At 40.7% G+C, this 27,108-nt stretch overlaps 1 protein-coding gene across 1 annotated transcript in view; it reads left to right on the top strand.

Moving 5' to 3' along the window:
- DCHS2 (dachsous cadherin-related 2) overlaps window positions 1-27,108 on the top strand; it is an 80,781-nt gene that overhangs the window by 30,763 nt on the left and 22,910 nt on the right. Inside the window, exons 9-18 of the mRNA XM_066632889.1 lie at window positions 870-1,106; window positions 2,950-3,966; window positions 6,399-6,586; window positions 8,633-8,732; window positions 11,684-11,841; window positions 13,857-14,685; window positions 16,133-16,372; window positions 21,660-21,794; window positions 22,098-22,307; window positions 23,461-24,318. Of these exons, the coding sequence (XP_066488986.1) occupies window positions 870-1,106; window positions 2,950-3,966; window positions 6,399-6,586; window positions 8,633-8,732; window positions 11,684-11,841; window positions 13,857-14,685; window positions 16,133-16,372; window positions 21,660-21,794; window positions 22,098-22,307; window positions 23,461-24,318 (3,972 nt within the window). The remainder of the gene's footprint in view (window positions 1-869; window positions 1,107-2,949; window positions 3,967-6,398; window positions 6,587-8,632; window positions 8,733-11,683; window positions 11,842-13,856; window positions 14,686-16,132; window positions 16,373-21,659; window positions 21,795-22,097; window positions 22,308-23,460; window positions 24,319-27,108) is intronic.

The raw sequence follows: 27,108 nt of genomic DNA, 5'->3' as shown, positions 1-27,108 counted from the left end.
GCTCTGCATTGTAGTTAAATTGTTTTACGGCCTTGGAAAATCAACTCTCAGCTTAATTCCCTGCCCCTCTGCAAAATGGAAATAATAGTAACTCTGTTTCTTTGAGGAAAACAAAGCAAGATAAATGCTATGCGTGCGTTGCAGGCTCTACACATTTTTAAAGAAGCTGGTAGAATAGGACAATTTTTGAAGTTGCTGTCAAGTCTGGATTAATCTGTTTTCTTTCAGCCAAATTTGCTTAGGGCAGTGAAGATAGTGCTGTGTCTTGCAGTTGAGCCTGTCCTCTTTTTGGGTTGAGACCAAAAATTTATAGTGGGTTGTGTTTGTGTCCAAACATGACTTTGGTTGATTCTGGAGAGTAGGTATAATTGTGAAAATTGTGAAAAAAGCAATAAAATTATCTTTTTAATGATTTATTTTTTTTTCACAACCCACTCCCCAGAATCATCAGAAGGCTTCCCTGCAGACCGTCCAGCTGTCTTACAGCTATTGAGTTCCTGGTTTTAGTTCTCTCTCTATCTTCCCAAACTTCTGTTGGAGTTCATGCAGGATGTAGTCATTATGACCCTGAGCACAACAGCTAGTAAAGACTCTGCCAAAATTTTACAGCTTTGTGCATACTTGAAAGTGCAATATAACCAACAAAAACAATACATGGGCCAATAGATGCATTTTGCAACATTTCACCTGACTTATTTCTCTCCAAAACATTTATCTTGTTTGTTCGGAAACTTTCCAACAGCAACACACCAATAAAATACACCTGCCTGAGGTTGATATCGTGGCACTCTGAGCATTCATGTAGCATTTTCTTGTAGGTGCAGGAGAGCTGGTGTTCCTTCTACTCACTCCTTTATTTTCCTTTGCAGGAATTGTTTATTTGATATCCACTCTCAGTAAAGTAAAACAGCACAATGTGGTGTTGACTATTTCTGCCCGGGATGGAGGTGGTCTTTGTTCTGTTGTTAATGCCGTTGTGACGGTAAGGATCCTCCAGATGGCTGTGGCTCCTGCCATATTTGAGAGGTCACGTTATACCTTTTCCATCCCTGAAGACATCTCTGAAGGCAGTGCCGTTGGAACGGTGAAAGTGAGGGAACCTTTGAGTAAGTGGACTTGGAATGCATTCAGACAAATTGTACTGGGCCCAACACAATCAGTATTGTTTGAGGGTTATTTTATTCTTTTAGTATGAATTAAATATTAAAGCTATAATAAGCAGGAATAGTCAGGCTGGATAAACAGTTTGTGCTACAATAAATTTAAACAGTGCTGTGGGATTCTCTCTTGTGGATTTGGGGACAGCTAGGACTTTGAATATGTTGATGGAACAGTGAGACAGTGAGGATATAGCTTTGCATGTTCACATTCCTCTACCTTTTTTTTCTCCAAAGACAAGTGTATTGATTTCAGAAAATAATTGTTGCAGAATGTAACCTGGCAATAATATAGTACTAAAGCTCCATGATTTGCAAAAACGTTTTCATTTCCTTAGGCCCAAATCCTAACCAACTTTCCAGCACTGGCATAGCTGTGCCAATGGGACATGTGCTGCATCCTGCAGTTGAGTGTTACTCACAGAAGCCTCCTCAAAGCTGTGTTGCCCTTATGTCAGTGCTGGAAAGTGGATTAGGATTGCTCCCTTAGTCTTTAAATATGCAGATAGTGTATCAGTAAGGGCAAATAGTTAATGCACTCCTACATGGCAGCAGACCTGCTGCTTTACATCAGTTTGCCAGAGAGAGGCCTGAACCCCATGAGGCACCTCTAAGTTGCACCTCTCCCAACTTCTCCCTTTGCCTGTCTCCCCCCAAAACTACAAAGTACTTTACATTCTTTATGCTCTCACCTTACACCAACCATTGGTTTGAGTCACCTCTTCCAAGTCACCACTTACAGCCCAATCCTATCAGTGTCTCTTCTCCTGACGCTGAGTGCCACGTACTGTCAGCACCAGTTGTAAAAGGCACTGTGGCAGCATGCCACTCAGTGCACTGATGGGGACACTGGTGGGAAGGTCAGAGCCTTCCTACCAGTGCCTTCAGATCAGGAACTGCCCACTGATCTAGCTAAGATGGGGGGGGCGCAACAGGTGAGCGGATTGGGTCTGGGAATAGGGGTGTTTGATGGCAGCTGTGGCAACTGATTCTCAACCCTCTTCCCAAACCTGATCCCATGGTATGGGTCCACATGGACCTGCACCAGCTATTTAACAAGCATAGGTCTGAGTAAACCCCCCTGTTGTGTGGAAGCTTACCCCTGGGTAAGGGAATGATTGTTCCCTTACTCAGAGAAGACCTCTGCAACTGCCCCTCCCTGCAGGATGCAGTGGTAGCCATTTTGGTGCTGCCGCATCAGTCGGGTGGGAATAGGTTTAGGAGCTTTGTCACCTTTTCCAAGCTCTGATTCCACATTCCAAAGTCATCTCCTTGTCCAAAGATTACCTCTGAACACTTACTGATCAGTCAGGCATCTTTGTCTATTACCCAGTAGTTCCCCTTATAAATGGATGGCAAGAGCTTATAATATGTTATAATCTTCTATTTTGCACAGGGGGCTCAGGTTTTGATCCTTAGTTCATGCAACAGTTATACTGAAGTCTTAAAATAAGACTGCAATGGGATGTTTGTGTCTGCTCAGCATGGAGTTCATCTGTTCAGTGTGACCTAGCTGGCAAAGAGTTCCAGTATATTTTACATGGGAGAAATGATATTGATTTTTTCATAAAGTTTAATCACACCTGTGTGTCTACTGTAGCCATTTCTCTGTTGTGCTTTGAAGGCAAAGTCAGGGGAAAGACAAGAGCTTAAGCATCTGCAGAGAAGTTGAAGACGTTTGGTTCACTTATCACTGCAGTGGGCTATACATTCTATGGTATCTTCTATTAAGTGTAGTCCTAAACAGTTCAGATGCCTGTTCTTGACGTTGGTTGTGTTTGGTCTCTTACAGATTTCTTGGAACCAATTTCTTACAGAATTTCATCTGGTGATCCCTATGGAAGATTCTCTGTTGACCCTCAGTATGGCATCATCCGCACTAGAAAAGAGCTTGACCATGAAATTTATAACCATATAGTTCTTACGGTGCAGTCTCAGTTGGGAAACTCCCCTGTTCACAGCAGTGCTCAGGTCAACATAGCAATAATTGATGTCAATGACAACCCTCCAGTCTTTGCAGTGGAATCTGATCAGATAAATATATCGCGAAGCACAGTACCTGGCACAGCTCTTTACATTGCCCGTGCAGAAGACAAAGACAGTGGGCTCAACGGGGCAATCCAATACACCATTTTAAGCAATGAATCAGGTGTTTTTAGCATTGATCCAGCTCTTGGAGTGCTTTATCTTGCCAGGACTCTGGCTGCTGATAAGCAGAATAAATACATATTGCACATCACAGCAGAAGACCGTGGAAGTCCTCCTCTAAGTTCTGTGTTGATCCTGACAGTGGCTGTTGAAGATCAAAAGGGAGTCCCCGCTTTGGCTTTTGAAAATTTGGTGTATCAGGTGGAAGTCAGCGAGAGAACTTCCATAGGTGCCAGAATTCTGCAAATACAAACCCGGACATTAGATCCACAACATACACCTGGGGAAGTTGCGTACTCCCTGGAACATAATACAGATTCTGCTTCATTTAGAATTTGTCCAGAAACAGGTGTGATTTACCTGCAGAATCCTTTAGACTATGAACATATGCAATCACATAGTTTTAGAGCCTTTGTTTCTAGCCTGATGGACAAGTCAGGACAAAACACAAGTACCTCGGTAATAGTTAATGTCATGGATGAAAATGACAATTCTCCAGTGTTTGTACATGAAGCTTATTTTTTTGAAATTGAGGAGAGTCCATTACCTCAAGGTGTGGTTGGGACAATTGCAGCTGTTGACAAGGACTCGGGGAGAAATGGGCAGCTCTCCTATTTTCTCTTATCTGATGGAAAATATTTCAAAATCAATTCCAATACAGGTAATGCATTTTTGCTCTTCAGCATATTCCTTGTGGAATGTATGGGCTTGTCTTAAATAGTAGTTTTTTCTTTGGTTAATATAGTTGTTGAATTAATTTTGTATCATTGTAGCTTTTCTTTTTGTAATTTGCTCAAATCTTGCTTTCACCCTTGGTGGATGACCACATGCTTTGTATGTAGAAAGTCCCAGGTTTAATTCCTGGCATTTCCAGGTGGGCCTGGGAAAGACCTCTGTCTGAAACCCTGGAGAACTTCTGCTAGATGGAGATGCTGCCACAGCAGCTGTGTTGGACCATTGGTCTGATGCAGTATAAGGGAGCTTCACATTTCAAAATATAGAAAAGGTGGGTCTGTGACACTATGATCTGATAATTGCATGTAGTATGATTTTTTAAAAAAGTCTTTAGCTATTATTCAGCAATGATCAACAACAAACAATGCAGTCTAAAAGGATGGTTTCTGGTACTACTGAGCTCAAATACAGCATTTCAAGAAACATGGGGAAAGTACCAGCAAAGACAATAAATAACCACTGTCACTTAACACGCTCAAACTTCTGCAAAAGTGCAAAGATAGATGAGGAAGAGTGGCCTTGTCTTTCCATGTGCAGGTGAAATGGAAAACACTCGGGCTATAATCCTGTATACACTTTCCTGGGAGTGTCCCCTATTGGACACATTGGGCCTTTCTTCTGAGTTAGACATGCGTAGGTCTGTGCTGTCAGCGGCTGCCTAACTTCTAGGAAAGATGCTCAGTGTATTACCAATTGATGCTATAGAAAGAAAGCTGCCTTGTGCTGGGTATGACCACTGGTCCATTTAACTCAGTACTGTTGATACCAACTGGCATTGACTCCCCAGGATTTCAGACAGGCATTTTAATATGCCCTATCTGGAGATGCCAGGATTTCAACCTGGGACCTTCTGCTTTGTCAAGCACATGCTCTACTGAGCTGTAGCCCCACCTAGTGTTATCCTTGCCATGACTCTCCCTGAATCTATCTACTGATGTTCCCTTGAACTCTTTTTTTGTCTAACTACCTACTGAGGTTTTTTTTCTGATCTTCCCCACCTTGCTCTAACTGTCATATTTTTAACTACTTTTCCTGCTTTATCTAGTAGCCTTCAGGCTTTGTGCTAGTAATTGACTTTCTCTGTTTTCTTCCTTGTAAAGAATCTAGCCTGATTCAAACTTGTACCCACTAATAGCTCTCCTCATCTGCAGTGTAGCCCTGGCTACTACTGTTAACTCTTTGGCTTTGAATATGTCTTAGAGATGTGTGCGTGTGTGAAAATGCATAACAATTCTGTACCACAATAGTAAACAGAATGTAGTATTAGCACTTGAGAAAGTGAGAATAAAATGTCCAGTTCAAGATAAACAGACAGATATTTTAACAAGGCAAAATAAAGAGGCTGAAGGTCAATCAGAAGGGAATACTGGGTGAAAATTAAGCACGAGTGATGAAGTAGCTGGCAAAAGATATGGAATCTGAGACTACCCAGAACCTATAAGATTTAATGTCTAAAGAATGAGTACATTGAAGTGGCTAATAGAGATGACTCTAGAGTAGTGGTTCCCAAACTGGTGGGTCAAGACCCACCAGGGGAACTGGAAATGGACCATCCCCCTTAAGGGGAGCGGCCTAGGAATGGGTACCCTGATGGCACCGCAGCAGTCATGGTGTTTTGGGGACCGAAGGGGTTTTAACCTTACCTGGGGGGTTACACTCCAGGATCTGGGAGGCTCGCAGCCCCCTCTGCAAGCCTCCCTGTGGTTGCAGTCAGTGATCGGAGCCCACTTCCGGTTTTCTTTTGGAGCTCCAATCTGCTCCATCAGGGCCTTCCACCCAAGCACAATGTTCCCAAAGTCTGAGTAGATCTTTGGGAACCTCTGGTCTAGCAAGATAATGTTGAGATCAAAGATAAATACCACAGTTCAACTGACATAATTTTGTAAGAAGCACCCAGAATTCTGGAATAAAGAAAGCCAGATGTTCATAGAAAGTGGCTGCAAAGCTGTGGAATATCTTCAGCCATGCAGCAAAATGTGGAAATTAATCTCCAAATAGGGTCTGAGCTGAGAAGTCCCCAGTATGTGATGGCTCAGCCAGCTGGTCAATGACTAAAATAATTTTCCTTCTATTATTCTGCTGGCAGGAAAGAGAAAACATTTTGGCTTCTTTAGAGCAGCCATCTGGCTTTCAAGTTAGTTTTTTGTATGTGTGTAAAATATAGTCATTCAGAGTGCACTGGAGTTATAATGACCCCAGGGTATACAAATAAATGCTGATTGACATTCTCTTCCTCAGGTCTGTACCATGTATAATCCATGTATCAGGTGACGGAAGCAGCTAATGGTCTTGTACAGTGTATAAGCATGTGTCTAGTTCAGCCCACAGCGCTTTCTTTTTATCTTCCTTATTCTCCAGGTGAAATTATAAATTGGGTTGCTTTAGACCATGAGCAGCAGGCTCACCATCAACTCACTGTGTTAGTGACTGACCATGGAGTCCCTCAACATAATGCCACAGTAACTTCCTATATATCAGTTACTGACATCAATGATAATCACCCATCCTTCCCCCAGCTTCCTCCTGGAGTAGAGCTGCGCGTCAAGGTTTGTAGTCAACTGGTTTATGCTATTTTCGCATATAACATTGAAAAGCATCTTTGTGCCATATATTATTATTCAGAATATTTATATGCCACTTTGCAACATAAACCAAGCAAAAGAAAGATGGTTCCTTATCTCAAAAGGGGCACTCAGTCTAAAAAGGTTCGATTTTGGAGGAAGATCCCAGGAATTTGGTGCTGCTCTGAAGTGCCTTTCCCATTTTCACAGGCAGGAAAAATGAGTGAGGCTTGGTAACCTTGTGGGCCCTTTGCGGGGCCAAAATTTCAACTCAGCACTAGCTGGGTTGAATAAGGACAGTGGCTCTTCTGCTGCAATGTGTGAGAGAGCTACTACTGTCATGTATGGATTCAGGTACGAATTGCAGTATTATGAGATAGAATGTGGGAAAAGGTCATTTTTAATTTAAATGCACATTCCATCTAGTGTAGGTGTTAACATCACATTACAGATAAATCTAAATAATCATTTGTTAAGCCTCAGGTGGAAACCTTAGATATTTCCTTCTGCTGTAGCTGACAATTATTTTTCATTTGTTTTGAGCACCATCTTGTGGATTTGTTGTTGAATTGAAAATGAAATATTCCTGGAAAAGCATATAGAGTGGACACATAATTATGAAGTGTGTCATTGATTGGCCTGTGAGATTATTAAACCTTTTTTAAAACTAAAACTCTAATTACTCGCTCTATCACTGACAACCATAGTAAAATTTCTCAAATGTTGCTGCAGCCCATATCTGTTGTATATGCTAGTAGGTCATAATGTGACTTTGTTTATAGCTTTAACTTCATGGCTTTATCCATATAGCTCTTTGGCTTTAGCTGCTACCCTGATGAAATGTTATCATATGACTAAGGGTCTGCTCTGTTGTTATGGAGAACTTAAACTTACGTCAAATTTGTCACAGAGAGAGAAATTTTTTTGACCTATACCTGTTAAATAGCATACTGCAGGATTTGGCTTTGTAGGTTCTCCAAATAGCCTGGAGATATGGAAAGTAATATTAGGAATGGCAATTGTTTTTTTTTTTTTTTTTTAATGTGGATTAGCTGTGTTGGTCCAATAGAAAAATGCAAAAGCCACCATCTGGCAATATCTAAACAAGGACCAACCAAAAAGACATAAAATCTTAAGCAAGCTTTTGAGTTCTAACAAACTCTGATTCAGATTGGATGTTAAGCCAAAAGGGAGAGGCTGGGTATCATATAATGGATCCTCAGTCTGCAGTTTAAAAGAGTCCTAGCAGAGAGTATTCAAGGAGCTGAGCAGACTCATGTTAATTGCCTCACTACGTACTAAGCGTACTCTGAGGTTGCACTTGAAGCTTTTGTGATGAGGAAGAGATGACAATGGCTAATTCCCCATTTTTTAAAAATATGAAGCCCACCAGTTATGGGTTCATAATTTTATTGTCTCAAATCTTTGACAAAAGTACAGTAGTAGTAATTTTTTTTTTTTAGAGATAGCAATAATCTTTAAAAGTTGCACCTCTGTTGCTGTTGTATTTTGGTCCAGTGGAATGAATCTGTTAGTGAGAGCCAGCTTGTGAACTTTGGGGCATATAAAGCTAGGTATTTACTGTAGAAAGGAAAGTAATGTGTATCTAGGGCCAGTCCATCCATGGCCCATCCATGAGATGGCCTGAAGTGGTCACCTCAGACAGCAGATTAATGGATTGGGGCACCCACTTCCATCTATCTACTCTTATCCACTGTGCTTCCTACTACTCCCTGGGTTGGAAAATAAAGGGGGCAAGTGGAAGGGGGAATGTTTGATGCTCTAGCTGACCACTTTCCTTTCCTCCACACATCCTCTTCTATTTAGTCCCCTTTCTCCTTTCTGGTCCAGGGAGTGAGAGGAGCAGAGGCTGGAACATCACTAGGTAAGGAGCAGGCAGCATTTAACACCCTTTCAGGTCCAGGGAGTTTTTAAAACCACCCTGTGTGTATCTCTGATTGGGAGTCCCTTAGCACTCCAGCAGCCAGTTTGGAAAGTTCAGTTGTTAACAGACTAACTACTTGCTCTTAGGTTTTGGAAGGGCAACCTGCAGGAACACTTGTTGCCTCTGTATTTGCCAAGGATCTTGATTCTGGAAACAGTGGGATTGTTTTGTATTCCTTGTCATCAGGTAAGAATTTTTCATTTGTCAAGAGCAAATAAAACTGTGTCGAATTAAAAATGTGTTTGATAAAGGAGCCAGTAAACACACACCATTAAAATATAACCTAGGACTGTTGTGGCAAATTGTTTGATTGCTATTTTTACAAATTCCTCATGGTGTAGGCTTCCTCATGAGGAAGCTGCTTGAACCATTCACTAAAGAGACTATACTATATCTCCAAAACTAGACATGATAGGGCAAAATGGATGCCATTTTTGGAATCAGCACCCCAAATATACCCAGGAATTGGTGTAACGTTTAAGGAAGCAAAATGTGTGTTGGCTTGTGTAATCAGCCTTTCTTGGACCATATATATAGTAAGATCACTTTTGCCTTAATTATTCACTTTCTGAATTTGAAAAATCATGACCCTTTTTATCCTTATTCTTATCTGAAAACAGCAGTTCACCCAGGATTAAGATGATAATACTAAAGCATATTGACTGTAGTTTAGGATTTCATTCATTATAGATACATTCTTTTAGCATCCTAGTGGAAAAATGATCCTGCCTCTCCCATGACTAACTGAAAATTTTCTTCCTTCAGTGCTTGGTTGTGATAGTCTGACACGAATCAAAAGCTAATCTGAGCAAATAATAGGACTTGTGTGCTGTAGTTCCTGTTTCATTTTTAATTTGGTGGGATGTTTGCCTGATAGAGTTCTGTGGTAAAATTATGGTAGTTATCTTTCCTCTTGCTATAAGAAAGGTATAGTTAAAGTAGGGTCATTTCAGGACCTGGTTCTGGTTTATTTGAAATCTGAGAATCATGCAGGGGTACAACAAAGAAAGATTTTCCCACAGCTGAACAGAAGCAATAATACATTGCACACAATTCAGGGGAGGTTTGACAAAGGAACATTTGAAATTCTGTTAGATGCACAGAACAGGATATTATCATTTCAAAAAAAAGAAAAAAAAGTTTGCTGCTTTTGCTCTTTGCAAATTCTAATTGCAAATTCTAATTTGCAAAGTTTCTGCAGTTAATTCTGCAGTTTCTAGTAAGTAGAAACTGAAGGCCTAATCAGCATGTGCTGATGTGCTAATCCCACAACTTTATTCAATGGGGTTGGCTTTAGGTATTAGCAAGAAGTTGAGGAGCAGTGAAATAATGGATGGAAGTTGGGGGCGTGGCTTTAGAAGTTTTCTCCTAGTGCAGTTTGGATTGCAATCACCCCCAAAGCATGCTGTTTGTAAATGGAGGGGGGACTAATTCAGCATCAGTTGAAGCTGCACAATGAAGCTCACGTATGAGTGGACCCTAACATATTTAAAGTATTGCAATCTGTTTTTTTGTCTAGGAAAATTCTTGTCATGATAAATTTGTTTGCCTTCAGAAGAATAACCTTGCTTCTCCTGCATCATCAAGTACTCACAACTTGCTAGTCTTTGGGAATTCCTTTTTAAAGCAGTTCTTCCATACAGGGCTTGCTATCAAATACCATGTTGTTATTTATATACATAACATGGGTTTTTTGGAGGAAAGTTGTAATCCTTAACATATGAAATCTTGGCAAATTGGCATCTGTTAATCAAAAACCAGCTAAAGAATACCACAGCCCTCATACAGCTGGGTTTTGCGTTTATCATGTGCCTTTTTTTTCTTATACGAACGGCTCAGATGCATGTCCTGGAGTCAGTTTATATTTGTCGTAATTATTTGTTAGTGAAAGAAGCCCAACTATTAAATTGCCTTTTTCTCATAACATGGGAGTGAGGAAGGGGGAAAGACAGAAAGAAGGAGCAGTAATGATTTCCCAGAAGTCCTCCCAAGTCGTGCTTTAGTCTTCTGGCATCTTCACACACTGTATATACTTGACATGAAGAAAGCCTGAACTTCAGACACCATGAACTCCACAATGGCTAGCATGTTTATTTCTCACTGTGAGAAACAGGTTATGTGTGAAACCTGTTTTCCAAGTCTCCTCTTCCCGTATTAAACCATGGAAGCTGGAAACTATCTGCCTTCAGTGCTAGGCTTTGGGATAGGCTATACAATAACACAACTGTTGAGAAGACCGCAGCTGGTGCTGAATATCATAGCTTGTCTCCTGAGAGAGATTGACTGTCAAAAGCTTCAGACCCTGGTGCTTCTTCATCCTCTGTGAACACTGAACAGCAGAGTAGATTATCTATGAGGTCCCTTCCAACTCTGTGAATCTTGACATTGGCAACCAAAAGCAGATTTTCATACATCTGGTCTTCCACACGCAAAGGGCTCACTGCAGGGCACTTTCAGACAACCTTTTGCAGCATTTAATACACCATGCAGCTTACATAAATCAGTAATTTGTACCTTAATGGCTTAACAGATTCAGTGCCTTGACTAACAGAAAAGGATCCTGCCCTACTTGGTAACACCAAAGTTTTTGAGAGACAGTATACCAAAACAATAGAGCATAGGGTAGAATGGGACAGCTATTACTGTGCTCTCACTGGAGTAACTTTTCCTCCTGTGTGAGCTATAACTGCAGTCCATTGCCCAGGTAAAATTTCTCCTTTTTTGTGTGGGTGTGTGAATGCTTAAAGTAATCAAAGTAATCCAAAGTAAAGTGAGCCAAAGTAATCAAGTCACTACATGTGAAATAGACTGTGATATATGAAAGGCATATAACCTGGTTAAGTGGTTGCTCTTGTCTTAAGTGGAGCTCTTGGACGCTGGAAGACAGACACTACATAAGATGAACACAGTGTAAGAAGCTGAGTATGATAATGCACAGCACTATGACAAATGCAACATGTTCTGGCTATTGTGGGTGCAGAGAGATTCCCCTGCATGCAGCAAGCATTAGGTTGGCAACTGGAACATGAATTGGACAGGAAGCCATGTGCATAGACCTGAAGTTCGTTCTGCAAGGTGATGTTTACATAGTACTTTACTGATCTGCAGGTATATTCATGGTAATGTATCTTTTCTAGGGGAAAGTTTGGATCTCTTTCAGATCAACAGCACCAGTGGTGAGTTAAGAACCACTGAAACTCTTTTATACAGTTGGCAGTCAAGCTACAGATTGGTAGTCACTGCAACTGATCAGGGAATACCTTCACTTCAAGGACAAACAGTCATCATTGTTGAGGTATGGGCTTAAACTTTGTTTTCTGGGTATAGTAAGTACCTTTAGTAAGAAGCATGCCTGTAGTATCCTTCCTCCTCTAAATATTTCTCTTCTAAGCCAGTAGATTGGGAAAGTTGGAAATGGATTTGTTTGATTTTAAGTGTGCATGCTGCAATGTTTGGCCTGAATATTCACACTCTTTTAAGCTATCCAACAAGCAGTGGAAAAGCAATACACTTGTCTTCATAGAGATGAGAACTCAGTCTGAAAATAGAACTGAAGCATCAGTTGACTGCAAAGTTACTTTATCAGGTTGCTTATCTGTTCCTGCGGGCCTCATTAGAGATCTTTTAATTGAACCTGTGTAGACGCCTTATACTGTGTCAGAACATTGGTCCAACTAGCTCATTTTTTTTCCTAACCTGAATGGCAGTGGCTCTCCTGGGTTGCAGGAAGGGATCTTTCCTAGTCCTAATTGCCAGGGATTAAACCTAGAACCTTCCACATATGACCCATGTGCTGTACTGCTGAGTAGCTCTGCTCTTAAGGGAGTTTGGGATCCACAGAGATTGCTTCTCCAGTGCACCTGCTTTTATATCATGATTCTTGGTTTGCTTCATTGTGAGCAAACAAACAAAACAGACAAAGTTGTAAAATGCTTACAGTGTTGTGCCGTAGGCTTTCCTAGAGCATTTCAAACCACAACTGCTGTTTCATTAGGGGACATAATGTGCTCTGTTCTAGTAAAGCTGCAGTTAAAGAAACTTACAACACACTTCAAAAGTATGCTCTCTACACATGAGAAGTTGAAAAATCTCTTTAATTGCTTCTTACTAACAGAGAGCAGTAAATTAAATTCCCTGGTGAAGTAGCTGTTGTGGTTTGATATGCAACAGGGTAAATCGTGCATGACTTTGCATGCAACAAGACGTTTTGCACCTTTTATGGTTTCCTGCTTTCATTTGTTTCTGAAGTGGTGTAGGCCCTTCCTTTCTAGACTCTCACTTTCTCAGTTGTGGGGCCTTTTTCATGTACCTACATTAAAGGCTGAATATTGCTGAGAAAGTTCATTGCACATGCATTACCAGTAAGAAGGCTATTTTAGTTTGTTTAAAGAATCCGGTACTGATTCCCTGTCTAGGCAGCTGATGGATCATGATACTTGGGAGCACTTGAGACCATTAGAAGGATCTGTGCAAAAGCAATTCCTGCTGTGATTTAATAACCCTTCCGCAAAATCAATTGACAGATTAAACTATTTATCATGTGTTGTGTTCTCTGTGCTTTACAAGCGCAAGAGCTCTTAAGGCTACTAGGGAGCTACACGTCTGGGGGCCAGACCATAGCTTATGATTCATTCGTATGTATGGCCCTTTTTTACTTAAAACAATAGCACAGGGAAGAAAAGTAGAAAAGCATACAAAATGGCTTGAAACTATAGGGAGAGACTTGAACTCTGTTCCTATTCTGATCATGCACCTCTCCATGCACTATATATTGTTTCTAAAAAGCTTCTTTTGGGAGCCAGTAGAAGCCTGCTCTTTCTGCTATTAAAAATAACACAGAGAAAGGGAGGAACTTGACTGAGGCTGCAATCCTATCCAGACTTACCTGGGAGTAAGTCCTATTGACTATAATGGGACTCACTTCTGAGTAGACATGAATAGGATTGGACTCTCAAATAGGAAACATTGGGAGGGCTAAATGGTAAATTCCCTCCTATTTCTCTGCTGCTATTTGCAGCCATTTCACACCTACATGCACCTGCTATTTGTTAAGAAAAAAAAAGACATAACACACATTAAACATAACTTGTAGTTTGACCCTGAGGAGCCTTGACTAATGTGAAGAGTCTAGCCTAGGAACCTTTTGAGTGTGTAAACAGTTGTGATGTCTGTTCAGCTCCTGAGGCATATTGGCATACTGAAGTGTATGTGCTTAGGCTGTGAGCAATTATTAATATCCTCACCCAGAAAAAAGAAAAAAAAATGTTAATAGTGGCCGAGTTTTTAAATAAATTGTTGTTTTTGTTTCAGGTAATCCCACTTCTGAAAAGGAGATCGCTTTCTTCCCAAAACATCAGGCATTTTGGTGTACCAGAAAATTTTAGGCCTGCTCAAATAATAGGCTCTCTAAGATTGCCAAGTCAGCAGTCATATAGTAACAAGAAGCTTCACTTTAGTATCTCTGAAGAAGACTCTGATGTTCCGTTTGAAGTTGACAGCGCCACTGGGGATCTCTTCCTTATCAAAGAACTCGATTATGAAACCGCATCCCACTACTTCTTTACAGTTGTTCTGAATAGTTCTTCCCAGAATAATACTGTTTTCGTCACTGTTGATGTTGAAGATCAAAATGACCACTCGCCTTCTTTCCAGAATGACTTTGTTGTCATTGGAATTGAGGAGAATGTCCCCATTGGCACTTTGGTGTATACATTTGATGCGAGAGATGAAGATGGCAGTTCTCTGAACAGCAACCTGGAGTATTCCATACACAGGACTGACTTGGCTGCAAATCCATTTCTCATCCACTCTTCGTATGGTAATTTAATCACAGTGCTTCCCCTTGACAGAGAGATGACTCAGTCTGTTGTCCTCAGGGTGTTGGTGTCTGATCAGGCTGTAAACATAACTGATCGTAGGCAGGACTCGCTGACAGCAAAAATTGTCATTTTGGATGTCAATGACAACCATCCTAGTTTTGTTTCATCTCCTCTTTCCTACATCAGAGAGGATGCAGAAGTAGGCTCTCTAGTGCATTGTGTCATTGCAGAGGATCCAGATCAAGGAAGGAATGGACAAATTACATATCATCTTCTCTCAGGCAATGAAGACTATGCATTTGTTCTAGACAAAACTACAGGTAAGTTAAAAGGACTAAGTGGTCCCAGTTCTGTTAAGGATGTTCTCATGTTTTGACCAAACTGCCGAAAGTAGAACTTTTTAACTGCACATACTGCTAATTAACGCTTCTAGAGCATTTTCTGAGTTTGCAAAGTACTGCATATGTGCATCTTGATGGAATTCTTACAGCAACCCTGCAAAGTAAATAAGTTGTAGCCATATTGCAGCTGCAGCTGAGAGAGAATGGCTTGCCCAAGGCCACTTAGCAAGGCCATGGCAGGTGTACCATCCAAACCAAGGAGGTCCTGGTTTGTGTCTCTGTCATTACATGAGCTCTCCAGCAAGCATGCTACATCAGCACTGCAGAATTACATATTATTAAATAAAAGTCTAAACTTCTGTCCTAATTGAGCTCTTAATGATCAGTAGAGATAAATCCAAATCTTATAAGGTCAATTCAGACATGCCAAATCAAGACTGAGCATGATTTGGCATGACACCTATACTGTCAGAACATAGTTTGTTACTGGCCAACTAACCAAAATCTTAAACCGTGGTTTGGAGGATTGCATATTGTGACACACCACTATTTATGGCCACTACTCCACTTTTGGATATCGCTATATATTAGAGCCAGGAAGTGCTTAAGCGGTCAAAAACAAATCATCCGAGTGGCCCTTTATGGTGGTACCCTAAGTCCACCTTCCTCAGTGCTCTGAACTCCCCACAAGTCAAGTCTCTCTGTCCACAGTATGGCTCTTGAGATTTCCTTCATAGCAGAATTCTCAGAGTGGTTTCCAGTACAAGAGTTAAACAAGACAAACAAAAGCACATATTGTTTGTAAGCAAAATAAATATGAGTAGCAAGAATTTGAAGAGAAAGTTTAAAATGACCTTTAATTATAATCTACACACAGCATTACTTTTCCCACCCCACCTCCATATTCAGGAAGTGAAGCATGCAGAATTCACATCCTCCTTGTTTTCCCACTCACTAGCTATCTGTCCCACTAAGCTGGTGTTCTTGGAAACCCTATTCAAGCCTACAAAGGAAAGAGGCTGTAGCTCAAGGGTTGAACATATAATTTTGGATGCAGGAGGTTCCCACTTCAGTCCTTGGCCTCTCCAGGTAGGGCTGGATAAGACACCTGGGATAAAACAGAGATTGGTCTCCTGTCTAAAACCTATTTGTGGTCAGTGTAGGTGATACTGCCCTAGCTGGACTAAAGGTATGACTCGATATAAGGTCACCTGCCTATGTCTGTATAAAGGGTTTTACACGGTAAGCTATACAATGTGCTGCCTGTTCTTTGGAAACATGGAACTGTGGTTTAGTTTTCAAATTCTAATGAGGGCAAGCTATGGTTTGACATAGTGTCTGAATCAAGGCATAGCAATACATTGTTAAAACAACAACTGCTTCTGAAGAATTAATATCCACTTGTCCATTTTTGTCCTTACAACAGGGCTGCTTACAACCACCTATGCTTTGGATCATGAACGCCAAGAATACTACAATTTGACAGTTGTGGCCTTTGACAATGGCATTCCAGCTTTGTCTGCAACACAGATTCTGACAATACTTGTTCTTGATGTCAATGATGAAAAGCCAGTATTTACAAAAGCCCTTTATGAGACTTCCATCTGTGAAAACAATGACCCAGAAGAGGTTGTCATTAAAATAGAAGCCATGGATAAAGATTCAGGTAACTTGCTTTCTGAAAAAATAGATGTTTCCTTCAGAAAGAAAAAGTATCCTCAACCTTGTCCCTGTTGATTTTTATACTCATGAAAATCAAATTTTAATTTCCATTACTGGACCCAGATTTTCATAGGAAACATCCACCAATGTTTGGTAGTAATTTGGCTTGAGGTTCAGATCCATTCCTTCTTTATTTAAGTACTGTAAATTAATACCTGTTTAATTTAGGGCACAGTCCTAACCAACTTTCCAGCACTGATATAAGGGCCATGCAAGTCTGAGGTAAGGGAACAAACATTGCCCTACCTTGAGGAGGCCTCTGTGATTGCCCCCCCAACTGCAGGATGCAGCACATGCCCCACTGGCATAGCTATGCCAGTGCTGGAAAGTTGGTTAGGATTGCTCCCTTAATTGTTTAAAAACACAAACTCTGTGCAAAAAATTATTTAGAGTGATCATTTTGAATGAAAAGCTGCAAAGTCACAATAGAGTAGTTTGGCAATCAGATTTCCCTAATTGTGCTCTAATTGTGCCATAAAGTTACCCCTAAATTATTTTACTTAAATAAGGTGTTGGATGTAGCTGGCATCCTTGCCAAGGAGCAGAAATGTCTAGTTCTTTCACATAAGGAAGAGCCTTGTTGGAGCAGACAAAAGGCCTTTCTAGTCAGCATCCTGTTTCCTTACTGGGGACACCAGAAGGCTCTAGTAATCTCAGAAGCAGGAGATGAAGTCTACACCACTCTCCTACTATTGCTTTCCATGAGTAGCAAATATTCAGGCACATACTGCCTTTGAACCTGGAAGTAGCATATAGCCATCATGACTAGTAGCCGTTGGTCATACATTCCTCATTCTTCCCTCCCTACTTGTTATCCTTTCCTCTTAGGGCAGGGGTGCTCACACTTTTTTGGCTCGAGAGCTACTTTGAAACCCAGCAAGGCCCGGAGATCTACCAGGGGGGAAGGAAGCGTCTGACAGACACCCCCTTTAATGTATGGAGCCCCTGCTGGAGTCTAGTCAGTTTCGTCAGTTTTGTTGCTGCATGCCTGAAGAGCAGCTAAAGTGTCAGTTTCAGTGTCAGTTTAGTGTCAGCTAAATATGTCAGTTTCGTCTAGTCACTAGACGAAACTGACATATTAACAGTTTGGAGAGACAGGGCTCCGCGATCTACTCATTTTGCCTCGCGATCTACCGGTAGATCGTGATCCACCTATTGAGCACTCCTGTCTTAGGGAATAGTTTTCAACATGTGTTCCTACTAAGCTAGAGACTTTCAAGCTGTAAATGGGCCTTTGCAGATAAATAGAAGGATACAGAGTTTCATGGTGGAGTAGGATCCTTCAGACAGGTGGTGCCTTACTTTCTCCCCCTGCTCCAAAATATATCTTTGTATAGAATAAAAGCCTGCTGGCTGTGAATTCCCACTAATTTATATTGAATTTCCAAGGAAAACTGTCCTCTGCTGTTCCATCACCCAATTGGTTTCTGGGAAGAAGAGCTGCTGTGTTTCTGTGTGTTCTGCCATGTGGCTTTACAATGGGGCCAGGGAAATCATGCATGGTTTCTCTTTTAATGCCACTACAGTCACTGCACCCTTACACACAGCAGGAGCCTGTATATCCATGACTGTGTGCAAGGATTTCTGCTCCTTCACCTGGGGAACCAAATGACTGATGCTAGATAGTGTGTGAATTTGTAATATGGTCCAAGTTCAAAAAGTCTGAGAAATGCTGTGTTAAGCCATTTATATTTATTTGAAAAGCGATTTGATAAACCAGAAAGTAGCATTGTAATGGTGGTAAAAAGGATGCATTAATCTCATCTGGCCAGAATGGGGCGCTGTAATCCCATTGTTTTTTCATTAGAGCTGCAAAGAGAGAGGGAGTAAACTAAAGGCAATACGACCATTTTTTAAAACCCCAAAAGTAACAGCTCAGAGACTTCCTTGGTACATTTATGTTTCTCCCAAATACTGACATTAAAAAGAAAAGGAGAAGGGTATCATCTCTTTTCCAAACAAACTTTTCTAAACAAAATACAGTTTCCACAATTTGAACCTCTGGCACAATTTGTGTGTGCTCATGTCCCATTGATTTTAGTGGGATTTGATCTTATACCATTTTTGTTATGCAAGATGAAAGTGACAGGAAGTGGATCTTATAAATGTTTGGCAACAGAGGGTCAGAGATTGATGGCAGGCATGAAAACATTTGGAACTGGTTGTCCGTCCAACTGGATTTCTCAGGGTCATTCTATCAGCAGGATCCACCAGGAACTGAATAACTTTGAGGATCCCCTTGAAACAGCCATGTCAACAAAGAGTCCCAAACTAATATGTTTTGCACGTAGGGCTCCACAGATAAGGAATTAAAAGCACCTTCATGGACTTGGTTCAGGGGAACTGTCATGGGCATTTTGGCTGTCGCTTCATACAAAACTCACCAAGTACAAGTATGCACTAGAGTGGAACAGCTACTTGGTGAACTGGTGTAGTCCAATCCAACATGCTGGGTTGGTTTTATGTTGCTGCCAACTATCAGCAGCTTGATTAGCACTACTTGAAAGATAAGGGCTAAGACACAAAGAGTTGGAGTTCTCAAGTGATGGCCTTGAGCATAGGAAACTGCAAAATATTCAGGTTAAATGTGCAGTTGAATGGATGTGTTCCCCAAGATTTGTTTTTTTAAAACCCAATCTGTCACAGAGGGCCTATATTACTATTTATGTGTGTATATCTGTATTGAGCAAATGCTCAAGGCATATGTGTGCTACATATCCATAATATTTTCCTTACTGGCCAATTTCCTATACAAAATCTAAATCTGCTCCCTTCCCTGAACTGCTGTTCTCCCTGCAGGAGATAGGATGAAAGTAGAAAATCTTGTTGCATGCAGTTGAGAGGCTCTTTGCTTTCAGCTATAATGTCACCATAGATTGTGAACACAAGTCCAACATAATTGAAAAAGAAGCATTGTGGCGGTATTAACACTAAAGCATTATGGCAGTATTAGCACTAAGATAGGGTGCACTGTCTGGTGTTCTCACAGACAATAGTATGCATGTGTACTCAGAAGTAAGTCCCACTGCATCCAATAGGACTTACTCCCAGGTAAGCGTATATAGGATTGTTGAATTACAGGCTAATCCTAAACAACTTTCCGTTGCTGATGCAGCCCAAGGTAGGGGAATAAACGTTCCTTTATCTTGAGGAGCCTCCACGACTTCCTCTCCCCCCACTGCCCAATTGGGCTATTAATCATTTGTGTTTTTCAGACAGGAACTTCTAAGTAGTTGCAAGTTATATAAAATACAGTAATATGAGATGTACTGTATATTTACTGTCCTTTGTCCATAGAACAGGATTAAATCCATTATTCTTAATAGTATCAGTTATTTTGCTGTATAGCACATTATGAAAATGATGCCAGGCTTTCCTCAGGAGAGTACTGAGACCACAAGAAATGTGGGAGCAATTTATTCTGCAGCAGAAGATAGGAAACAAGATTCTCAGTACATACAGAAGGCACACAGCTGTAGAAAGAAACAAACAGCTGTTCGGTTTTATAAGTGACATGTTCTCCTGCAACACCCAGGTGTGGTCATGCTCTTGCATGATAAGTAATATGGAATACCATACGAGCTGTATGAATCTGAGCTCTAAGTAAGGTGCATCAAGAAAAATAGGGAATGTAGTATTTTCAGATTGCAAAACAGACCTCTCTTTGTGAACTGCAATGAAGTTCAGGGCTTCCAGTTTCATTTGCGGGGGGGCAGTGAAAGATTTCACAGTGTCTCTGTAAATGAAGTCAGAAGTCCCGTGTTTCTGGGTTTCACGCAAGGAAGATGGTGTTTGGGGATGCTTTGCAGCGCAGTGGTCCCAACACAGCATCAGGCAGCATCCAGGTAATACTGTTCCTGTTGCAAATTCTCTTATTTCCTTGAATTTGTTAGATTCAAGAGGTTGAAGATTCAAGAGATATGTTAGAAAAGAGATATGTTAGAACATGCAAGTGTTCTTTGGGTAGGGTATTTTTATCAAGACATTGGCTTACCTGAGAATCAAACTTAGATGTGACCCAGAACTCACAAGTGCCCCTTTGTCTTGTTGTTGTCAAATAACACACTGTGTGTGTGTGTGTGTGTGTGTGTGTGTAAGAGATAGTGTGGTGAAGGTAGGGTGGCTTTAGGACTGTTCCCCCACCATGGTTCCTATCCCAATTGTGTTCCTCTGTGCTATTTTAATTGGAAAAAAAACCCATTTATTTAAAACAAATGGAAGGTTCTCCCCCAATTAAAATAACATGTGGGGGCAGTCCATACCAAAGTACAAAAGCCCCATGCCTTCCCTGATTGTACAGTTGCTACAGTCGCCTAGCATGCTATTTAACAGGAAAACAAAAACCTGCGTTCCAGGTCATGGCTACTTTGACCCTGAGATTGTTGATTACCAGATCATGTAGTGGTTCTCCTCTGACACCATAACCGCTTTCTGTATTATTAACTATATGGTTATGTCACAACCTGTAGATTTTGATTGCAGGCAAGAGAACTACAAGACTAGGCCTGCATGCCTAGTGGAACTTTTGACTTTTTAAAAAAGAGCAATCCGGTGAACCAACATGGCAAACTCCTTTTTTGTTTGATTGCTTTATTGTTATATCTCACCTTTCTTCCATGATGGAACTCCAGGCGGTGTGCATAGCATTCCAAGGAGGTCTTCCTTTTAATATTTGGATTTCAAGATGGATTTTCAATGCAGCGACACTTCCAAGAAAAAAAAAAATTCAAAAATCCTGGGAGATACACAAACGTCCTTGGCAGGATTATTATCTCTGGATTATTGCTTCTGAGTTTGTGTTATCTTCCGGTTCATCTCTAGAGTTGCACTGAAGTTTAAGTAATAGGGCAAATCATTTATTAGATACCTAAAATAACATAGGAGGAATTCTCTGCAAAAATGACAGCACTGTGGGCCCAATCCTATCCAACTTTCCAGCAGTGATGCAACCGCAGTGCACAATGCAGCCACAATGTTCCCAAGATAAGGGAACAAACATTTTGTTAACCTTGAGGAGGCCTCCATGATTGGCCCCACATTGCGGGATGTAGCACATGCCTTGTTAGCATGGCTGCACCATCATTGGAAAGTTGAATATGATTGAATCCTGAATTCAGTGACAGCCATCTTTGTACCATAAATGTTCTTATGACAAAACTAGTAAACCTATTAAGTCAAGACTGTTAATATTGTAGCTGACTCACTTAGAATGTTTCCTTTTGTGTATTAAGGAACCAATTCCTTGCTTCGATATGAAATTTTACCTGGACCTGGTTATGAGATGTTCCAAATAAACTCAGTTACCGGAGAAATTACAACAGCCGCCTCACTTGACAGGGAGACTCAAGAGATCTTTACTATTAAAGGTAAAAACAGTTGGTGTGATATGACACATTGTGATGTGACCGAATTGGTGTTACAGAGACATTTATCCACAATGCATGTGGTCCATTGGGAAATGCATCAATTTTATGGGTGTTGCACAAATTGTGCAAGTGAATGGATATTTGCGTTACCAAACTTAAGGAAACAAGAGCCCATATAGTGATGTGTTCAGAAACATAAAGTTACATTGCGTATGAGGAGAAAAAGCACGTGAAGCCTGCTGTTCTGTTATTGTTGGTAGACTGTCATTGTGAACTTGCTCTCAGATATGCCTCTCTACTCAGTGCTTGTTCGAGACAGCGGAAGCCCCATTTTATCCAGTACGACATCAGTTGTCTTCCGAATACTGGATGAAAACGACTATGCTCCCAAGTTTATTGTTCCTGTTACTGAGATCCAGATTCTAGAGAACCAAGAACCTTCCGCAATATCCACTCTCCTGGCTGTGGACCAAGATGCTGCCAGTAATGGAACTATGCACTATCACATCATTGGTAAGGTGAAATGCATTATATTGAAAAGGTCAAGTTTCCACAACTTGGGCAGTCCTTTGTATACTTTCCTGGGAGTAAGTCCCGTTGAATTTATATTAAGTTTTGTTCTCTTGCACCATGAATTCATCTTTCATAAGGCCATAGTATGATTATCTCACTGCTTCCTACGAGATCAGAATCAAGTCTATCCTTGTAGGAGCTATATTAGTTTAGTGTTCCATCATGAAACTATGTTTCCCCCTTTTTACCAGACAGTATTAAATTCTTAAATTATCCCTCCTAAATTCACTATACAGTCAAATTGTGAGCGTTTTGATATTTAATCTGTATTCCCTTGGGGTTGTTATGCATCACACTTTGGGATATTCTGCATTCAATTAATTTTTTAGGTTTTGGCCTTTGTTAGTCCAAAGAGGTCTTGGTGGAGAGTGGTGGTTCTTATATATTTTCTACTTTTGTTAATATTTCTTTCCTGTGCCTCATTTAAGCACTGCTTAAATGGGTGCCTGTGCTTAATTCTTTGTTTTTGTCCTGAGAAGAGAATTTACTTGAGATTGCAGATATCGTATATCTTTTTTAAAATTTGTGTTTCCCACTTTTTGAGTTGAGATTTAAAATGGACAAAATTTTTATTGAATAACTCTTTTGAGATTTCTTGCTATAAAATTCTTTTTAATTCTGCAGATTGTGCTGGAAATATTCACTTCCCATAGATAATATTATAAATGGGAATGAGCAAAATTATCTCTATTCATTATTAGCAAATTTTGTAGATTTTAGCATGTAACCAATGTTGATAAAGGATTACCTTGTGTACAAGTAATAAATTATACATGGCTTATTTGGGCAGAACAGAGGAAGGGCATCCATTTATCTGAAACTTATTCTGAAAATTGATGTAGACAGCATAAATCAATTACAACTTTGTATTTGTTATTGATTTTAAATGAAATTGGGTTTCCATAAAATACATTTGAAAGTTGGGAAAATGTGCCTGTGATTTATAGGCAGAAAAACAATGCTAATGTGGATTGTGTTGTTGCAGTTAACACAGTAATCCTTCCAAAAGCATGTTCAGCATTACAATTGATGTGTACATTTTAAAAAAAAAACACACACAACAAAAAACAGACAAGTTTGCTTCATTTTAAAGGTGGAAATGATAGAGGATACTTTGCACTGCACAAAACTTCAGGAGAGCTCTTCACCACCTGTACCTTAGACAGAGAAACTGCCAGAAACTTTACCCTGCTTATTGAGAGTTCAGACTTGGGCAATCTGACAAGAAGCTCTGTGACTCAACTGCAGATCACAGTCCTTGATGAAAATGACAACAGTCCTTTGTTTGCAAGAAATCACTACGAAACAACTGTAAGAGAAGATCTTCGGGAAGGGTCAGCAGTTCTTGAACTATTTGCTGTGGATGCAGATGAAGGTCCAAACGGGGAGGTCACCTATTGGCTCATTGACAGCACATTGGGAGCATTTACTATTAACAATGTTACTGGTACTGTAAGTACTACCAAACCACTGGATCGGGAAAGAAAGTCTCAATATGTATTTCGGGTAATGGCAACAGACTCTGGCATTCTGGGGCCAAGAAGCAGTAGTGTTACTGTAATCATACACATTGAGGATGTGAATGACAACACCCCCTTTTTTCTACAGAATCCTGTCAAAGCATATGTATCCTCTCAAACACCTGTAAATCAGACCATAGCTACAGTGAGGGCCAGTGACCTAGACCTAGGACGAAATGGAGCAGTCAGTTTTAGCTTGGCAACACCAGAAGCCATGTTTCAGATGAACCCAAGCACAGGAGAAGTTTTTCTTCGAGAACAGATACCTCACAAAGATTTCAATACCCACTTTCTGATAATCGCTTCAGATCAAGGGATCCCAGCGAGGACAGCTACTGCTCTATTGGCTATCTATTCGGAAGCAAATATGGAGATGATTTCATTCAGCCATAAGCAATATGAAACAGCTTTGCCTGAAAACAGTGGAATTGGTGAGTACCCAGTTGTAATTTGCATTTATACCTCTGCCAAAAATATGGTGTCTTAGGTCCAGCAGGGGGTGAGACTGCACAAAGAGAGTTCATACCAAAAATGCAGCAATGGGATTTGAAACTGAATGTCTCTTGCTAACAGCTGTGCTCTCCAACATAGCTTCTATGGTTTTGAAAAGGGCATTATATGATAGCTTCCTTGTTTCTGCATTGTCAGGATGTGTAGTCTACCAAATGTTCAGCTATCCAATTAGATACTGTAGCCTTGTTTGCTTGTGCACATTAGTACGATGACTGTGACTTTGTACTGACTTTGTCCTGAATTTGCTGATAGAAAATGTTTCTGTCAAAGGAAGTTTGTAGTAGTAGTAGTAGTAGTAGTAGTAGTAGTAGTAGTAGTAGTAGTAGTAATGAATGTTTATATACCACTTTTCAACAAAAAATTCACAGAGCAGTTTACAGAGAAAATCAAATAAAAGGCTCCCTGTCTTATATACTTAAGTACAGGTTAGAATTGAAAGGTTCTGAATAGCTTTTCATGACTTCTGTACTAGTCTTTTGTGGAACCTGGTGCCACCAGAAATAAGGGCATCCAAGTGAAGGAGTAACAGTTTAGCACGACCCTTCCTTACCTTCCCATGCATAGTAAATGTGTGGTAAGGTTGGAGCTTATTCCCTGTCCACTTCCATACATGTTTCATAATAACCATTACAGCGCAATCCTATCTTGTGCTGGAACGGGCCAGCCAGGAGGTTTGCACTGTATCCAGCGCAAGATAGGGCTGAAAAGTGGCTCAGCCGAAGGTAAGGGAAAACTCTTCCCCTTACCCCAGGATAAGCCACTGCAGCCCCTATGGGTCTCCTCAGACATGTGCCATCTCCGGAGGTGGCACAAGTTCGAAGAGTGCAGAGCGGCTTGAAGCTGCTCGGGGATGGGGTCTGGGATCAGGCATAACAGCCAGATCCCAGCCCCGCCTCCTACTCCCCACCTGCCTGCCCCTGGGACCGCCCACTGCCAGCCCTCCCCCCATCCTGGAACACCTCCCTCCTGCCTCCTCCCCACCCGCCACAGAGCCATGTGTTGACTGAGGCTTGCTCCCTCTGTCAGTGCAGAGGCTGAATTCAGCCTCTGCAGGCCGGCGTGCCTCTGTGCATCCGCCCAGCCGTCTCTCAAGGAGGCACAAATGTGCCTTATGGCACTTTTGTGATCCTCTTGGGCCGGCGCAAGGGACTTGCACTGGGCCAAGGGCATGTAACCCTTAGGCATTGCGCCCTTAAGCATGTAACCACCTAAATGCACCAATTACTGTATGTGCAGCACTTATTACCTTGAACCTAGGAGTTATAGACAATGCATCTTGTGTTAATGTGCAGTGGAAAGTATGCAATATTTACAAAGCGTGCTGTGTTTCAAAATAGGTCTTTTTTGTTTTCAGTACCACTGTGTGAGAAGTCTTTGAGGATGTAGTTTACAGTGGCTCTAACCAGTGACCAGAAAAATGGCACCCTTGTTTAATTTCTATAATATAGATATTGTACACCTGTTAGCTCTACCGTTATTGTACTGATTCAAAACAACCATGTTTTCTCAGTGTAATTTCCGCTTAACATCTGAGCCTTTGCAATAGCATTGTATACTATTTTTACTTAAATGTTGATGTTTTTGTGGTTAGCAAATAGAAAGGCTGTTAACATTTCCTTTGTGTGCATGCGTGCTTTTTTTGAAATTATTGCAGAAAGTACTAAACAGGAGATTTTTTTGCACTAACAGCCACTCAGACTACAAAGGCAGTACATTCCTGCCCCCAAAATGTAAGTCTGTTTGTATTTACAAAATGTTTCCTGCAATGCAATAAAATCTCATTTGGAAAAGGTCAATGTACAGTAACCTGAATCCATCAGTACTGATTAAAATCAATTGTCAGGTTAACAAAATTGGTTTCACAACTGAATAGAATTCTCAGAACTTTAATCTTGATAAATCTTGAAGCAATCTTAACGAAAACCTATCTTGCTAAATGTTTTTTAAACTTAGTCACAGTTAAATGTGATGTGTTTGGTTAGGATAATGTCTTAGGGTTTGTTTATTCCTCCTCTTTAAACTGCAACCAGAATGTTTGTTTATTTCATGCCTTTTCTATGATAGATCATAGATTTTGTCTGATTTAGGGATCCCTGTGAACAAATGGTATACTTTCTTTGATGTCAGTAACAAACTGAGCATATCCGTGTGAAACATCTTGGGGCTAATTCTCACCGCACTGAAAAATTGTAATCCAGCGGGATTTTTGACCTTTTTTGTCTCCCCTCCAATGCCATATAACTGATTTTGAAATATCTCATTGTTTAAAGCGGTTTGCCATGTGGCACATGAGTGGAGGACAAGGATATGTTGTTTGACAAAAGCAAGTCTGAACAGCAGACTCCTGCGTAAGTCTTACTATGTTCAGCGAGGTTTATTCCCAGAACTGTTTGCTCAGAATTTTAGCCTAACCCTCCTCTCAACTCATGGAACTTTCATGGTTTTTTGTACCTTTAGTCCTACAAAAATTTTTCCCCTTTCTCCATTAAAAACTTTTTAGTAGGGAGCTTACAACATTGTCCCCATCTTAAATTTGTCCGTATGTTTTGGGGTTGCAAGTGACCTGGTTTTGTCTGCAGGGAGCACCAATGCCTTGGGTACCCTCCATCCTTCCATTTTTCTTTCTAGTCTTTGTAGAGACCTCTGCTTGTGTCCAACTTACCGCACTTTTAATTTCCAGTTACCTGTTCAATTTTAATTCCCTTCCT

Source organism: Tiliqua scincoides, chromosome 6, assembly GCF_035046505.1.
Source record: "Tiliqua scincoides isolate rTilSci1 chromosome 6, rTilSci1.hap2, whole genome shotgun sequence".
Lineage (NCBI taxonomy): Eukaryota > Metazoa > Chordata > Lepidosauria > Squamata > Scincidae > Tiliqua > Tiliqua scincoides.
Note: the sequence above shows the minus strand (reverse complement) of the source record. Positions and strands in the feature narration are given on the sequence as shown.